General features: G+C 47.8%; 1 protein-coding gene across 1 annotated transcript in view; it reads right to left on the bottom strand.

Annotated features, from left to right (window-relative positions):
* The window catches only part of CCDC66 (coiled-coil domain containing 66), an 83,708-nt gene extending 75,780 nt beyond the window's left edge, over positions 1-7,928 (bottom strand). The window contains 2 exon segments of the mRNA XM_077452043.1: positions 7,734-7,795; positions 7,798-7,928. Of these exon segments, the coding sequence (XP_077308169.1) occupies positions 7,734-7,795; positions 7,798-7,911 (176 nt within the window). The 5' untranslated portion in view covers positions 7,912-7,928.
* Positions 7,929-17,893: the final 9,965 nt, after the last annotated feature.

The raw sequence follows: 17,893 nt of genomic DNA on the forward strand, positions 1-17,893 counted from the left end.
CACCACACGTAATAAGTTTATCTTGGTCTCATCAGACCACAGCACATGGTTCCAGTAATCCATGTCCTTAGTCTGCTTGTCTTCAGCAAAGTGTTTGCGGGCTTTCTTGTGCATCATCTTTAGAAGAGGATTTCTTCTGGGACGAGTCATGCAGACCAATTTGATGCAGTGTGCGGCGTATGGTCTGAGCACTGACAGGCTGACCCCCCCACCCTATCAACCTCTGCAGCAATGCTGGCAGCACTCATACGTCTATTTCCCAAAGACAACTTCTGGATACGACGCTGAGCGGGTGCACTCAACTTCAGTGGTTGACCATGCAATGGCCTGTTCTGAGTGGAACCTTTCCTGCTAAACTGCTGTATGGTCTTGGTCACCGTGATACAGCTCAGTTTCTGGGTCTTGGCAATCTTCTTATAGCCTATGCCAGTGATGGCGAACCTTGGCACCCCAGATGTTTTGGAACATTTCCCATGATGCTCATGCACTCTGCAGTGTAGTTGAGCATCATGGGAAATGTAGTTCCAAAACATCTGGGGTGCCAGGGTTCGCCATCACTGGCCTATGCCATCTTTATCTAGAGCAACAATTTTTTTATTTTTTTTCAGATCCTCAGAGAGTTCTTTGCCATGAGATGCCATGTTGAACTTCCAGTGACCAGTATGAGAGAGTGAGAGCAATAACACCAAATTTAACACACCTGCACCCCATTCACACCTGAGACCCTTTAACAGTAATGAGTCACATGACACCGGGGAGGGAAAATGGCCCAATTTGGACATTTTCACTTAGGGGTGTAGGTCAGGAAAGGGGGTGGGGACGAGTGAGCGCCCCCTCCTCCTGAACTGTACCAGGCCGCATGCCCTCAATAAGGCATCTCCAGCGTCTCTTTCGACTTCTCTCTCTCTGGTTCTTCTCCCTGTGTCCGCTGTCTTCAGCCTCTGCTGGGTCTTCTCCCTCTGCTATTCTTTGGATGTTGACTCAACGCTCTCTCCCACTCTAATGCTGGGTGCACGGTGTGCCATTGCTTATATTGGCATGGGGCAGGGTCACTGTGTGACGCCATCCAGAAGCCCCTGCCCCTTATGACATCACCACTCGGGCATGGTGGGTGGTGATGTCATAAGGGGTGGGTCTCCGGTGACACCATCCCATGCCAATATAAGTAGTAGCACACTGCGCACCCAGCATTAGAGCGGGAGAGAGCATCAAGTCAACATCGGAAGAACAGAGGGCGAAGACAGTGGAGAAGACCCAGCAGAGGCAGAAGACAGTGGATAGATTGAGAAGAACCGGAGAGGGCTAGAAGACATCAGAGGAGAGTGGAGAAGAACCAGCAGAGGCAGAAGACATCAGCGGAGGAGGCAGGAGAGGGGAGAAGAGACAACGGAGCTGCTTTAATAAAATTACTTTAAAAACCTGTGTACTGCGTTTTATTTTTGACACTTTTTTTCCAGGTGAATGGGTAAGGGGCTGGGATCTGGGGGCCCCCCCTTGTTAAAGTGGGCTTCCAGATTCCGATAAGCCCCTGCCCGCAGACCCGACAACCAATGGTCAGGGATGCCAGGAAGAGGCCCTTGTCCTCATCAACATGTAGCAGAATACATTTTGGTCTAAATGTATGAAGACTTTTTTTTATTTTATGTAATATGTTTTCTACTCTGTTATAAAACCTATTTTTTTTTTTTTGTTAAACTTCTGTCTTTTATTGTTTATAGCCCAAAAAAAATAAAAAACCCAGTGGTGATCAAATACCACCAAAAGAAAGACTTTTTGACTGTAAAAAATTTTTTTAATAAAAATTGAATATGCATACAGTGTTGCATGACCACAAAATGCTCTGGTCGTGGATGGGGTAAAGCCTTCTGGTCAAAGTGGTTAAAAGGGTTAGTTCACCTTTTAAGAAGAAAAAAGGAAAAAAATTGAACACCCCAAACTCTGGTCCATGCTGTACTTACCTCAATGGGTGATGAGTTACCAATGACCACACAGCCGATGTAGCAGTGCAGAGAGCTGAAATTCTCACTCTTCTGCAGTTCTTCTGGGACAGATGAGAGTAATTCTGATTAGTCAACACTAGCACAGAGCATCACTCTAATCCATCTCAGAAGTGCTGCTGATAGAAGGGGAAGAAGTGCGGGGATTTCAAAGCCCTGGAAGGCTGCATTGATTATGTGGGCACTGACAGCTCATAACCTGCCAGGGTTGCCAACCATCAGTATTTTCAAGGACAGTTTGTTAAATATATATTTCTCCCATCCATATCAATCCGTGGACAGAAGAACCTGTCAGCGTATATATGGAGGCTCAAAGCAGTTGTCACTTCAGAATGAATGTCTGCAGCTGACGTGCTCTCCCGGTCAGCAATGTCCGCTTCCTACACCCCCACTCACCCCTCTTTTTTCCTCCTCACTTTCTACCCCCACCCCTCTCTTTCTCCCCCCCCGCCCCTTCTCTCCTCCTCACCCCTCTCTTCCTCCCTGCCCAGTGTTAGCCCTACCCTGACCACTATTGGCCATGGCACACACTGCACACCACAAGACTTGCTTCTCAGGTCCATCCTGGGTAGGGAATAGCTCCGGCGGCGTGTTCGCACAGCCCATGTGCACAGTGCCGAATTCCTGGCAGGTTCTGCACATGGGCTGTGCCAACACGCCGGAGCTCATCCCTAATCCTGGGTTCTTCCATAGTCCTGGCACTGGTCACACTGATTTACTAAAATGGGAGCGTGCATAAGCTGGTGCAGCTGTGCATAGTAGCCAATCAGCTTCTAACTTCAGTTTATTAGGTTAAGCTTTCACAATAAAACCTAGAAGCTGATTAGTTTCTGTACAGAGCAGCACCAGATTTTGCATTCTCCAGTTTTCATACAGCATTCCCAGCGTTCTGATCAATCCCAGAAGATGGCTTGTTAGAAGTATTGTTAACGTTTGCGTATTGTTCATACATGGGTTCTCCTGGTTTCTAATAGGAGTTTCCGTTAGGCCAGTGGTATCCAAACTGCGGCCCTTTACTTGCCTTTATCCAGCCCTTAAACAGTGTTCAAGCCGCCGACACCAACAATGGGACATACTTCCTCCCACCAACACCGACAATGGGACATACAGTACAGACCAAAAGTTTTGACACACCTTCTCATTCAAAGTTTTCTTTATATTAATGACTATGAAAATTGTAGATTCACACTGAAGGCATCAAAACTATGAATGAACACATGTGGACTTATATACTGAACAAAAAAGTGTGAAACAAATGAAAATATGTCTTATATTCTAGGTTCTTCAAAGTAGCCACCTTTTGCTTTGATTACTGCTGCGCACACTCTTGGCATTCTGTTGATGAGCTTCAAGAGGTAGTCACCCGAAATGGCTTTCCAACAGTCCTGAAGGAGTTCCCAGAGATGCTTAGCACTTGTTGGCCATTTTGCCTTCACTCTGCAGTCAAGCACACCCCAAACCATCTCGATTGGGTTCAGGTCCGGTGACTGTGGAGGCCAGATCATCTGGCGCAGCACCCCATCACTCTCCTTCTTGGTCAAATAGTCCTTACACAGCCTGGAGGTGCGTTTGGGGTCATTGTCCTGTTGAAAAATAACTGATGGTCCAACTAAACGCAAACCAGGTGGAATAGCATGTCACTGCAAGATGCTGTGGTAGCCATGCTGGTTCAGTATGCCTTCAATTTTGAATAAATCCCCAACAGCGTCACCAGCAAAGCACCCCCACACCATCACACCTCCTCCTCCATGCTTCACGGTGGGAACCAGGCATGTAGAGTCCACCCGTTCACATCTTCTGCGTCGCACAAAGACACGGTGGTTGGAACCAAAGATCTCAAACTTGGACTCATCAGACCAAAGCACAGATTTCCACTGGTCTAATGTCTATTCCTTGTGTTCTTTAGCCCAAACAAGTCTCTTCTGCTTGTTGCCTGTCCTCAGCAGTGGTTTCCTAGCAGCTATTTCACCATGAAGGCCTGATTCACACAGTCTCCTCTTAACAGTTGTTCTAGAGATGTGTCTGCTGCTAGAACTCTGTGTGGCATTGACCTGTTCTCTAATCTGAGCTGCTGTTAACCTGCGATTTCTGAGGCTGGAAACTCAGATGAACTTATCGTCCGCAGCAGAGGTGACTCTTGGTCTTCCTTTCCTGGGGCGGTCCTCATGTGAGCCAGTTTCTTTGTAGTGCTTGATGGTTTTTGCCACTGCACTTGGGGACACTTTCAACGTTTTTCCAATTGTTCGGACTTCATTTCTTAAAGTAATGATGGCCACTGTTTTTTCTTTACTTAGCTGCTTTTTTTCTTGACATAATACAAATGTAACAGTCTATTCAGTAGGACTATTAGCTGTGTACTGTATTCACCTCCTGCACAACACAACTGATGGTCCCAACCCCATTTATAAGGCTTGAAATCCCACTTATTAAACCTGACAGGGCACACCTGTGAAGTGAAAACCATTTCAGGTGACTACCTCTTGAAGCACATCAACAGAATGCCAAGAGTGTGCGGAGCAGTAATTAAAGCAAAAGGTGGCTATTCTGAAGACCCTAGAGCAGTGATGGCGAACCTTGGCACCCCAGATGTTTTGGAACTACATTTCCCATGATGCTCTGGCACTCTGCAGTGTAGTGGAGCATCATGGGAACTGTAGTTCCAAAACATCTGGGGTGCCAAGGTTCGCCATCACTGCCCTAGAATATAAGACATATTTTCAGTTGTTTCACACTTTTTTGTTCAGTATATATTTCCACATGTGTTAATTCATAGTTTTGATGCCTTCAGTGTGAATCTGCAATTTTTATAGTCATGAAAATAAAACCGAATGAGAAGGTGTGTCCAAACGTTTAGTCTGTACTGTACTTCCCCCCCGCCGACACCAACAACGGGACATACTTCCCCCCCCCCCCCCCGCCGACACCAACAACGGGACATACTTCCCCCCCCCCCCGCCGACACCAACAACGGGACATACTTCCCCCGCCGACACCAACAACGGGACATACTTCCCCCGCCGACACCAACGGGACATACTTCCCCCGCCGACACCAACAACGGGACATACTTCCCCCGCCGACACCAACAACGGGACATACTTCCCCCGCCGACACCAACAACGGGACATACTTCCCCCGCCGACACCAACAACGGGACATACTTCCCCCGCCGACACCAACAACGGGACATACTTCCCCCGCCGACACCAACAACGGGACATACTTCCCCCGCCGACACCAACAACGGGACATACTTCCCCCGCCGACACCAACAACGGGACATACTTCCCCCCCCCGCCGACACCAACAACGGGACATACTTCCCCCCCCCCGCCGACACCAACAACGGGACATACTTCCCCCCCCCGCCGACACCAACAACGGGACATACTTCCCCCCCCCCGCCGACACCAACAACGGGACATACTTCCCCCCCCCCCGCCGACACCAACAACGGGACATACTTCCCCCCCCCCGCCGACACCAACAACGGGACATACTTCCCCCCCCCCGCCGACACCAACAACGGGACATACTTCCCCCCCCCGCCGACACCAACAACGGGACATACTTCCCCCCCCCGCCGACACCAACAACGGGACATACTTCCCCCCCCCCCGCCGACACCAACAACGGGACATACTTCCCCCCCCCCGCCGACACCAACAACGGGACATACTTCCCCCCCCCGCCGACACCAACAACGGGACATACTTTCCCCCCCCCCCGCCGACACCAACAACGGGACATACTTTCCCCCCCCCCCGCCGACACCAACAACGGGACATACTTCCCCCCCCCCCGCCGACACCAACAACGGGACATACTTCCCCCCCCCCCGCCGACACCAACAACGGGACATACTTCCCCCCCCCCCGCCGACACCAACAACGGGACATACTTCCCCCCCCCCGCCGACACCAACAACGGGACATACTTCCCCCCCCCGCCGACACCAACAACGGGACATACTTCCCCCCCCCCGCCGACACCAACAACGGGACATACTTCCCCCCCCCGCCGACACCAACAACGGGACATACTTCCCCCCCCCGCCGACACCAACAACGGGACATACTTCCCCCCCCCCAGCCGACACCAACAACGGGACATACTTCCCCCCCCCCAGCCGACACCAACAACGGGACATACTTCCCCCCCCCAGCCGACACCAACAACGGGACATACTTCCCCCCCCCAGCCGACACCAACAACGGGACATACTTCCCCCCCCCAGCCGACACCAACAACGGGACATACTCCCCCCCCCCCCCAGCCGACACCAACAACGGGACATACTTCCCCCCCCCAGCCGACACCAACAACGGGACATACTTCCCCCCCCGGCCGACACCAACAACGGGACATACTTCCCCCCCCCCCCAGACACCAACAACGGGACATACTTCCCCCCCCCCAGCCGACACCAACAACGGGACATACTTCCCCCCCCCCAGCCGACACCAACAACGAGACATACTTCCCCCCCCCCAGCCGACACCAACAACGAGACATACTTCCCCCCCCCCAGCCGACACCAACAACGAGACATACTTCCCCCCCAGCCGACACCAACAACGAGACATACTTCCCCCCCAGCCGACACCAACAACGGGACATACTTCCCCCCCCCCCGCCGACACCAACAACGGGACATACTTCCCCCCCCCCCGCCGACACCAACAACGGGACATACTTCCCCCCCCCCGCCGACACCAACAACGGGACATACTTCCCCCCCCCGCCGACACCAACAACGGGACATACTTCCCCCCCCCCGCCGACACCAACAACGGGACATACTTCCCCCCCCCCCAGCCGACACCAACAACGGGACATACTTCCCCCCCCCAGCCGACACCAACAACGGGACATACTTCCCCCCCCGGCCGACACCAACAACGGGACATACTTCCCCCCCCCCCAGACACCAACAACGGGACATACTTCCCCCCCCCCAGCCGACACCAACAACGGGACATACTTCCCCCCCCCCAGCCGACACCAACAACGAGACATACTTCCCCCCCCCAGCCGACACCAACAACGAGACATACTTCCCCCCCCCCAGCCGACACCAACAACGAGACATACTTCCCCCCCAGCCGACACCAACAACGGGACATACTTCCCCCCCCCCCCAGCCGACACCAACAACGGGACATACTTCCCCCCCCCCCGCCGACACCAACAACGGGACAGAATTCCTCCCACTGACACCAACAATGGGACAGTCCTACTCCCACTGACACCAACCATTTCTCCCCCTAATACCAAAGGCGGGGGGTTGTTTTCTCCCACTAGGCACAGTCCAGCCCCCCTAAAGTCTGAAGGACAGTAAAGTGGCTTTTAGTAAAAATGTCCTCTGTTAGTAAATTGTATTTGTTTTGTCAGGAGAAAAAAAAAAAAGCAATGTTGGATTAACAACCATCCACACAGGTAGGTACAGCCAGGGATGAAGGGGGAGGGTTAACTCCTTGTATGCCAGCAGACTGTAGAGGATTATTTATTCCTGGAGTTCTTCTATTTCAGGGTGTGATATGATTTATGACAGTATGCTCTGCTCATAGATCCCCCTATACTGTGAGGGATGTAGAGGGACCTGCCCCAGGTGTGCACATCAGGGAGATGGTATGACCCGCACCCACTGTACACAGACCCCCCGAAGAGCGGGCACAGATGGAACGTCCCAACCCTATAATCCTCAGTGTGCTGAGCACGGTCTCGTACACTCACCCCAGGTTCATGGCCTCCGCTCCCCTCGCGCTCTCATGCAGAGTCCCCGGTGTGGTCCCGCGCACTCTCTGTCAGCCTTCTCTATCTGTACCAGCCTCAAGCATCCTGCACTCAGCACTTCCCGGACTCCCCACTGTGTACCCTGGTTGCTGCCACGGTTTAACACACCTCGGGTCATTGGAGAACGTTTCAGCCAATCGGAGCCCGCGTTACTTGCCGGGTGACGGGAAGGAAGTGTATAATCAGCTGTCGGGTTGGCTGCTTGCCAGGAGCTGTTGAGCTCCCGGGTGCCATATTTGAGAAGGGCGGATTGTCGTGTATTATTATTTTAAGTGTCACACCTACCAACCAGAAGTGATTTCACGTAGCGCTTAGGAAGCAAGTCATTCATTCATTGTGCGTGCATTTTATTCTGTAGGCTGGATATAAAATATTATGACACCCTTTATATAAAGTGGATTAATGGCAACATAATAAAATAGCATATGATGTAGTCTGCCACTAATCTACCTAAACCCGGAAGCCAAACATGTCTAAAGCCTCGTACACACAATCGGATTTTCCGCTGACAAAACCTCAGACTTTTGTCCAAAGACGGTAAGCCTGGATTTTGTCTTGCAAATGGTAAGGATTTGTAACCAACAAACACAAACGTAGTGACGTACTACGTGGTTTTTCAGCTCTTTAGCGCCACCCTTTGGGCTCATTCTGCTAATTTTGTGTTAGTAGAAGTTTGGTGAGTGTTGATCGTGCTTTTCATTTTGCACTTTTTCAGTTAGTTTCTGAACAGCTGTTCGTCAACCAGCCATGTTGCGGAATCGGAGGAGATAACGTGTTATTTATTATTGGCCTTGGAGTTATTGCTTTGACCCAAGTCCAGTCCAGGAACAGGAGGAGGAGGATTTCTTGGACCAAAAATTGGTTGCTTTATTAATCGTATAAACCAATTATGTCTTATGCCTTTGCTGCGGGAGCTCCAGGAGAATAATCCAGATGTTTTTCGGAATTATCTCCAGTTGGGAGATAGTTGGGAGCTATGCTTCGCCCTGCAAAGGTAAAGCATAATGGGCTACTATGCATCGCATAGTAGCCCATTATGTGTCACTTACCTGACACAGGAGCCAGCGATGTCACCGCTGTCTCCTGTAGCACGAAGCGTCCATCTTCTTCCGGGTGACGCTGCTTCGGCGCTGTGAGTGGCTGGAGCAGTGATGACGTCACTCTCGAGCATGCACACGGGAGCCGACACTAACGGCATATTACCGCTAGCAGCGGCATGCTCAGTGCGCCTGCACGCCGCTGCAAATATTTCCTAAACCATGTAGGTTTAGGAGATATTTCATGGACCTACACGTAAGCCTTAATCTAGGCTTACCTGTAGGTCAAAGTGGTCTGTAAGGGTTTACAACCACTTTAAGTTTTTACTGATCTTTCCTTTTTTTTAAATCCTTAAGTGCCGTGCTGATGCTTTTGCTTTAGTTTCTATTTTTGGGTGAGTACAAGTGAATCAATAAGGAATTTTGACAATACCCAGGAGTAGCTCTAAAGAGTCCAATCATGCGTGGAATAAGGCTAACCATATACCATTTTGGACTGTGTTATATATCCTTTCTGGAGGTCATCACTTAAAGTGTTACTAAACCCACGACAGTAAAATCAGTCTGTATATGCAGTAAGTCATGCTTGTTATACTCACTGTGGAACCTAAGGGGTTAATCCTCCACATTGTGTAAAAAGGTTGTTTGATCCGGTCTTCTCTAATCCTTCCCTTCTTCCACAGTACCCAATCCATCTCCTGATAGAACAGAGCATTAGGGACACTCTGCACATGTTCAGTTTGGTGTGTATTGCTAGAGAGTTTTTTATTTTCTTGGGAGGGTGCATATGATCAGCACAGGGCCAATCAGCACTGTCCAGACAGAGGGTCAGGGGTCCTGCAGACTCATAGGACAGTCAGAGGGGAATGAAAACTCCCCAAAAAAGCTTTAACCAGACACTCATACAAGTCATAAGACTGCTAGATTCTGCTTATGAGAAAAGGTATTTATCAGTTTATATTCACTACAATTATTTATTTTCCATGTTCTGTGTACTGTAGAAGATCAGACAATGAATGCAGGGTCCTGGGTTTAGTAACACTTTAAAGCAAACAAGAGCTGAATGGCATATAGAGTAGGGTTGCCACTTTTTCCTCAAGCCAAACCCCAACTTTTTAGCAGAGCACAGTAAAAAATATTTTTAAGCAAACACTATACGATTGTAACAGACCTGGGACACCTTTGGTTGCTCCAAAGAGAATAGTAATGTAGCGTGCATAGTATAGTGCCCCTCACCCTCCTATCAGGCCCTGTTCTGAGGCACATTCCTGTCTGAATATTGTGTCTGGGTTTCAGGTGGACTGAAACCCAGACACATGATTCAAAACCCAAATTGTCTGGGTGAATCCTGGACAGCGTGCATAGTATAGTGCCCCTCACCCTCCTATCAGGCCCTGTTCTGAGGCACATTCCTGTCTGAATATTGTGTCTGGGTTTCAGGTGGACTGAAACCCAGACACATGATTCAAAACCCAAATTGTCTGGGTGAATCCTGGACAGCGTGCATAGTATAGTGCCCCTCACCCTCCTATCAGGCCCTGTTCTGAGGCACATTCCTGTCTGAATATTGTGTCTGGGTTTCAGGTGGACTGAAACCCAGACACATGATTCAAAACCCAAATTGTCTGGGTGAATCCTGGACAGCGTGCATAGTATAGTGCCCCTCACCCTCCTATCAGGCCCTGTTCTGAGGCACATTCCTGTCTGAATATTGTGTCTGGGTTTCAGGTGGACTGAAACCCAGACACATGATTCAAAACCCAAATTGTCTGGGTGAATCCTGGACAGGTGGCAACCTTAATATAGAGGCACTTTTTGATAAACTCTACTGAAAATGCATGTTTCCCAATGTGCCTTTGGCTCAAATTTTTTGAGATACTAACGCAGAACCAGCAATCAGAGGAAAAAAAATAAAAATAAAACAAATAATCGACATACTTGTTTCAGTGCACTGAATTCAGGGGACTATTACTTTGAAAAGGCAAGGTCAGCAATAGTAGACTCCATACTTCCTCAATATAAGTTCAACAATTGGTGTAATACTTGCATCAGTGATCAACCAATGGAGGTTATTTACGAAAGGCAAATCCACTTTGCACTGCAAGTGCACTTGGAAGTGCAGTCGCTCTAAATCTAAGGGGTAGATCTGAAATGAGTGGAAGCTCTGTTGATTTTATCATCCAATCATGTGCAAGCTAAAATGCTTTTTTTTTTTTCCTTGCATGCCCCCCTCTGATCTACAGCGACTTTACTTCCAAGTGCAAAGTGGATTTTCCTTTAGTAAATAACCCCCATTGCAACACTTTGGGGGTTATTTACGAAAGGAAAATCCACTTTGCACTACAAGTGCACTTGGAAGTGCAGTCGCTGTAAATATGAGGGGTAGATCTGAAATGAGTGGAAGCTCTGCTGTTTTTATCATCCAATCATGTGCAAACTAAAATGCTGTTTTTTATTTTCCTTGCATGTCCCCCTCGGATCTACAGCCAACTGCACTTCCAAGCGCACTTGCAGTGCAAAGTGGATTTCCCTTTAGTAATTAAACCCCTTTGTTACCCCCAAGCAGGGTGAGATGAGTCCTCACCTCTGAAGCTCAATTCACTTTGGGATCACACTCCAGAGGCTTCTGACAGGTGGTGTGGAGGTGGGAGGCGGGTGAGTAGGAGAAAACAGCTGGTAGGTAGAAAGACGCATTTATGACAAGAGATATACAGAGCCTCCTCTGTCATGAAAAGCCTGTCTGTAAGAATAAGAAAATAACCTTTCAGTTCCATTTTAAATAAAGCTGAGAAAATGATGGGTTTCTTACTCTTCCAGACAGGGCCATGCTGTGTGCTACAACAAAATACAGAGAGGTTTGAGATTTCCTATTTAAAGAAGTGTTATAAATATACAAAGACACCCAAATGCAGGAGGCTCGAGACATGTATGCAGTATGCATGTAATAAATATTACATCATTTTAAACTTACAGAAGTCATTATGTTATGAAAAACATTTTATGTTGTGGAAGATTGCATTTCACATAAACTTCATTATCAAAGAACTTTGGACACAGAGTTTAAGGGGGTTGTAAACCTCTAAAAGGACAAAATGAACAAAGCATATCCTTCTGTAGTGTGCACTTGCCCTGATTTAAAGCACCTAGTATGATTTCTGTCTGTTCACTCATTCCTCTTCTGACAGTCTATGCAGACACCTGACAATCCTGGGAGATGGCTCCACCCAGTGGCGGTGCGTCCATTAAGGGCATACGGCGCCGCCCCATTTCTCCAGCTGCCCCCTCTATGAATAATGAATAGATTCATGCATTGCATGAATCTATCCATGTCCGCCGCTGTCACCCCCTATTCATGCGCCTGGCCCCTTTTCGGATGTCTGGAGCCTGAATTACAGCAGCGGTGGGTGTATATTTGAAGCACCAGTTTAGAGCCATAGGCTCTATGTTTGTTTCACCCCTGCCCCTCTCCATCAGCATGGGGGGGTCACATTAGCTTAGATTTAGGGAGAGAAACTGAGGTAGAAGAGAAACATTGGAATACTAGTCAGTATCAATATTTAAAGGTGTATTTGCTTTGGAAAAATAAATAACCTTTAACCTCCCTGGCGGTACGATTATTTCGGATTTTAGGTGCTAAAAGCGGTACCATTATTTTGCATGAAAATTTGGCGTTTTATATTGTAGTCCTGTAATTCTTAGGAATAACTCTTAAATCTGTCCAAACCAGAGTCTAGCAGACATCCCGGATATGATGAAGTTTGAAAAATGAAATCATAAATTATAATATAATAAATAACTATAAATAATTGTACCAAATAATAATATAACAATAATAAAAATTATTCAATAATGTAATCAAATCAAAAACACAGAAATTTGCTCAGTTGCAGAATTGTCACTGTCATTACTTTTCAGCATTTGATGACGGATTTCCCCACAAATCGCTATCGCTCAATTCTACAAGTGATTACAATTTATTATCGCTGTTTTCTAGCTGGTCTGAAACCATTTTTGATGTAAAGTGACAGTTTGGTTGCTATGGACAATCTCCAGTTTCCAGGCAGAAAGAACAGTTTTTATTATATAAAACTGCATGCAGAGCACTGGGCAGACCACTAGGGACAAAGGGGATGTGAAATATTTACATACAGCAATGTAATCTGTAAGATTACATTATACTGTATGTATACTGTGTGTTTCACTTTTTGAATTTGGCGCCGATCTCCGTCCCCGTGCGTCGCAACGCTCGCAGGGCACGGAGATCGGGTCCGTGATGAATCGAGCGAGACACGGCTCGCTCGTACAGCGGGGAGACAACGCTGGATACGAGGGAGAAGGTAAGTAAACCTCCTCCTGGATCCAGCAATGCAGTCCCGAGTCTGGCTCGGGGATACCGCTTTTGGTATAAAAATTCCACCCCGAGCCAGACTCGGGAAGACCGTCAGGGGGGTTAATGATGGGTGTCTTACATCTGTGGATGTTGCTGCGTTATGTAAAACTATTAGTTCAGTTTTTTCATTTTAGAATAGGGTGTTGAATTTTAAAGGGTGCCTTGACTGAAAAAAAGGTGAGAACACTGGTCTAATGGATCACATTTTCTTTTAAATCATGTGGATGACCGTGTGAGTGTGCGCTGCTTATCTGGAGAAGAGATGGCACCAGGAAGCACTATTGGAAATGGACAAGCCAGGGATGGCAGTGGGATGCTTTGGGCAATATTCTGCTGGGAATTCACGCATTCACGTGGATGTTTCTTTGACATGTACCATCTACCTCAACATTGTTGCTGATGTAGAACACCCCTTCATAGAAATGGTATTCCCTGATGGCAGTGGCATCGTTTAGCAGCATAATGTGCCCTGCCACGGTGCAAAATAATGTAAGAATGCTTTGATGAACACCAAACAAGTTTGAGCTGTTGACTTGGCCTTCATCTTCTCCAGATCTCAGTCCAAATGAGCATTTATAGCATGTGCTGTTCGATCCATGGAGGCCTCACCTCACAACTGACAGGACTTGAAGGATCTACCAGGGCTTGGTGCTGACAGCTTACCTTCAGAAGATTCACTTCTTCCCCCTAGCTGGCTGAGAACAGAGCTTTGTGTAAGCCCTTGTACACACGATCGGACATTCCGACAACAAAATAAGTCAGATTTTGTCCGAAACTGGTGTTGCATACACACGGTCGGACAAAGTTGTTGGAAAATCCGATCGTTCGTAACGTGATGACATTATTTAGTTACGACGGGACTGCGTTTAGGCTAGTAGCCAATAGCTTTGGTCTAGGAATTTGATCTGAGCATGCGTGGCACTTTGTCCGATCGGAATTCTCTACAAACGATCAGACAAAGTCCAATCGGATCATGTTGTCGGAAATTTTTTATATCCAGCTCTCAAACTTTGTTGGTCGGACATCCCGATGGAAAAAGTCAGATGAAGCCCACACACGGTCCGACCGTGTGTACAAGGGCTTAAGGGATAGAGAGAGCGTTGTGATGCAGACACCTCTAGAGTAAAGGAGAATACATCACCCACTATGTGATACATCTCCGAATCAGCCATTCCTCTTCATGTGTATCTACCACATCCTACAGACTTTCTCTCCAAGGCTCTGATGAAGAGGGAAAACCTTGAAACGTGTTAGCCTACATTGAGCATTTGCCCTTGTAAGGGCATAATGAATTGTTAATTTTTAATGAATATCTTATAACCCAATTTTATTGAATTCGTAGTAATTTCTTTGTACTCATCTACTTTGTTTATGAATAAATCATATCACTTTGATTCATGTGTTATATCTTCTACCCTCTTTTTTTCACTTAGCTTCCTTCGGACCACCCCTGGTCAGTTTAGGCAGCGGGACACGCATGAGCGTTCTATGCTACTTACCATTCAGAATTACTACTACTTTACACTAATACCGCCTGCACGAGCGCCTGCACAAGCGCAGGAGAAATACTTTTTCTGTTTATATTATCACTTACCTTCAGAAGTCTAGTGGTGTCCATACCTCAATGAGCCAGGACTGTTTTGGTTGCAAAAGGGGGACCTACTCAATATTAGGTGTGTAGTCATAAAGTTATGCTGATCAGTGTATTTTATAACATAATGTTATATATACAGTGTAACATTTATGTAACAGTTACATCTGACATATGATTGCTCTTATGCTGTTCATGTAACAATACCGCTACAAAAGTTTAACCAGCTGTCTAACTTGAGTGTATCTGCATAAATAAAGAAATGTAAGAAATGGGAGAACCATGACATCAACCGACTATGGTGGGATGGTATCTTTCATCATTTGTAATCTTAGTTTGATAATTTTTTTTATTACAGAACTCTAAAAAGAGTATAAGTCATATTTTTTATGAAAACGTATCTAGCTAATAACACTTAAAGCAGTATTAACCTCAAAAATGGCAAATTAGTATTCCTTAACCACGTCAGCCCCGGAAGAATTTACCCATTTCCTGACCAAAGCACTTTTTGCGATTAACTGCGTCGCTTTAACTGGCAATTGCGCAGTTGTGCGACGTGGCTCCCAAACAAAATTGACGTCCCCTTTTCCCACAAATAGAGCTTTCTTTTGGTGGTATTTGATCACCTCTGTGGTTTTTATTTTTTGCCCTATAAGCAAAAAAATAGCGACAATTGTCACTGGCAGTGAAGGGGTTAACCACTAGGTGGCACTGTAAGGGTTAAAGAGGGATTCCACCTGCAAAAAAAATATTAAAAGCCAGCAGCTATAAATACTACAGCTGCTGACTTTTAATAAATAGACACCTGTCCCAGGGTCCAGCGATGTCGGCAGCCGAGACCGATCGATCACTCGGGTCTCAGCTGCTGCCACCGCCCTTTTCGGTGAGGGAATCAGGAAGTGAAGCGTTGCGGCTTCACTTCCCGGTTACCCACTGCGCATGCGCGAGTCGCGCTGTGCACTAGGAGTGGTCCGCGCTGTCTCTGGGACCCATGTGTGTCCCAGCAGACAGCGCGGCGGGACAGGAAACGGCATAGACTCCCATGGGAGTCTATGCCCGGAAGTGGGTGCAAATACCTGTCTTAGACAGGTGTCTGCACCCCCTCCCCCCTGAAAGGTGCCAAATGTGACACCGGAGGGGGGGAGGGTTCTGATGAGTGGAAGTTCCACTTTAGGGTGGAACCCCACTTTAAGTGTGTCCTAGGGAGTGATTCTAACTGTGGGGGGGAGGGGCTGTGTGTGACACGCCACTGATCAGCGCTCCCAATTACAGGGAGCTGTGATCAGTGACACTGTCACTAGGCAGAACGGGGAGATGCTTGTTAACATTAGCATCTCCCCGTTCTTCCTCACCATGAGACGTTAACGGGTATCCCTGTGGACACCGTGTCTGTGGGACCCGTGATCGCGGTCATGGAGCTCCCAGCGGGCACAAGCACCCGCGAACCACCTCTTAAAGGGCAACGTATAGGTAGGTTAATCTGCTTGTACGTGCCCTTCTGCCGCAGTATATCTGCCTGAGGTGGTCGGGAAGCCGTTAAATATGGTAGATGCTTTGCTGTTGATTTACCAAAGGCAAATAGACCATGCACGTTGCAAAGTGTAGTTGCCCTTTGCAAGTGCAGTTGCTCCAGAGCTTAGTAAATGAGGTAAAGCTTCACTTTGCAAAGAATACCCAATCATGTGCAAGAAAAATAAAAAAAAATGCTTTTTTTGCATGCACAGGATTGGATGATGGAAGTCAGCAGAGCTTCTCCTAATTTACTAAGCTCTGGAGAAATTGCTCTAGCAGTGTGCAACTGCACTTTGCAAAGTGCACAGTCTATTTGCCTTTAGTAAATCAACCCTATTATGTCTGATTTTTCCCAAACTCCTTTATTAGACCAAGCTGTCCAGCAAAAGTGTCAGTTAAAAGGGTTGAAACAAACTATTTAAAGCTGACCTGCAGACACATAAATCTTAATTGAAGTATATGTAAGGGCCGGTTCACACTGCGAGCCGCGGCGAGGCGTCTCCGACTTCCTCGCCGCGACTTGCAGGGGGGGTCAGCGGCGACTTGCAGAGGACTTCTGCATAGAAGTCAATGCAAGTCGCCCCCGAAGTCGCCCCGAAGTAGTACAGGAACCTTTTTTCTGAGTCGGAGCGACTCGAGTCGCTCCTCTCAGAACGGTTCCATTGTACTCAATGGGGACAACTTGCGGGAGCGAGGCGAGGCGAGCCGTGTCGCCTCGCCTCGCGCCGCAGTGTGAACCGGCCCTAAACCCTCAACAATCTATTCAGTTTAAAATAGAAATGAAAGGCAAAACACGTGTGTATAGATATAACAAAATATTATAAATACCTTCCCCCGCCCCCTTTTGTTTGTGATCAGTGGGCTGAATGTAAAAATAAAGAATTGCGGGCTAAAAAATAAAATCGTGAAAAAAACAGCGTGGGGTCCCCCTCCCAGGTCCATACCAGGCCATTGGGTCTAGTAAGGTTTTAGAGGGGACCCTCCCCATGCCAAAATTAAAAAAAAATTGGCATGGGAGTCCCCCTAAAAGCCATACCAGACCCTTATCCAAGCATGCAGACCGGGAGGTCAGGAAAGGGAGGGGACGAGCGAGCATCCCCCCCTCCTGAACCATACCAGGCCGCATTCTGTCAACATGGGGGGATGGGTCTTCCCCCCCACCCCAAAGCACCTTGCCCCTATGTTGATGGGTACAAGGGCCTCTTCCCGACAACCCTTGCCCGATGGTTGTTGGAGTCTGTGGGCAGGGGGCTTATCGGCATCTAGAAGCCCCCTTTAACAAGGGGGTCCCCAGATCCCAGCCCCCCCATGTGACTGAGTATGGGGTACATTGTACCCCTACCCATTTACCAAACAAAAGTATTGTAGTGTTAAAAAATACAGTAGACAGTTTTTTATTAAAAATACCTTCTTCTTCTTCCCCGCTTCTTCCTCCATCTTCTCCCGCATCTTCCTCCTTCAGTCTTCTCCTTCCCCCACTGCTTCTTCCGCTCTTCTCCTTTCTTCTGTCTTCTTTGTCTGGTGTTCTTCTTCCTCTGCCTCCGCTCCTGCTGACGTCCCTCTCCCGCTG

Source organism: Lithobates pipiens, unplaced genomic scaffold (genome assembly GCF_037356315.1).
Source record: "Lithobates pipiens isolate NorthernLeopardFrog02 unplaced genomic scaffold, aLitPip1_a1.2 Scaffold_23, whole genome shotgun sequence".
Lineage (NCBI taxonomy): Eukaryota > Metazoa > Chordata > Amphibia > Anura > Ranidae > Lithobates > Lithobates pipiens.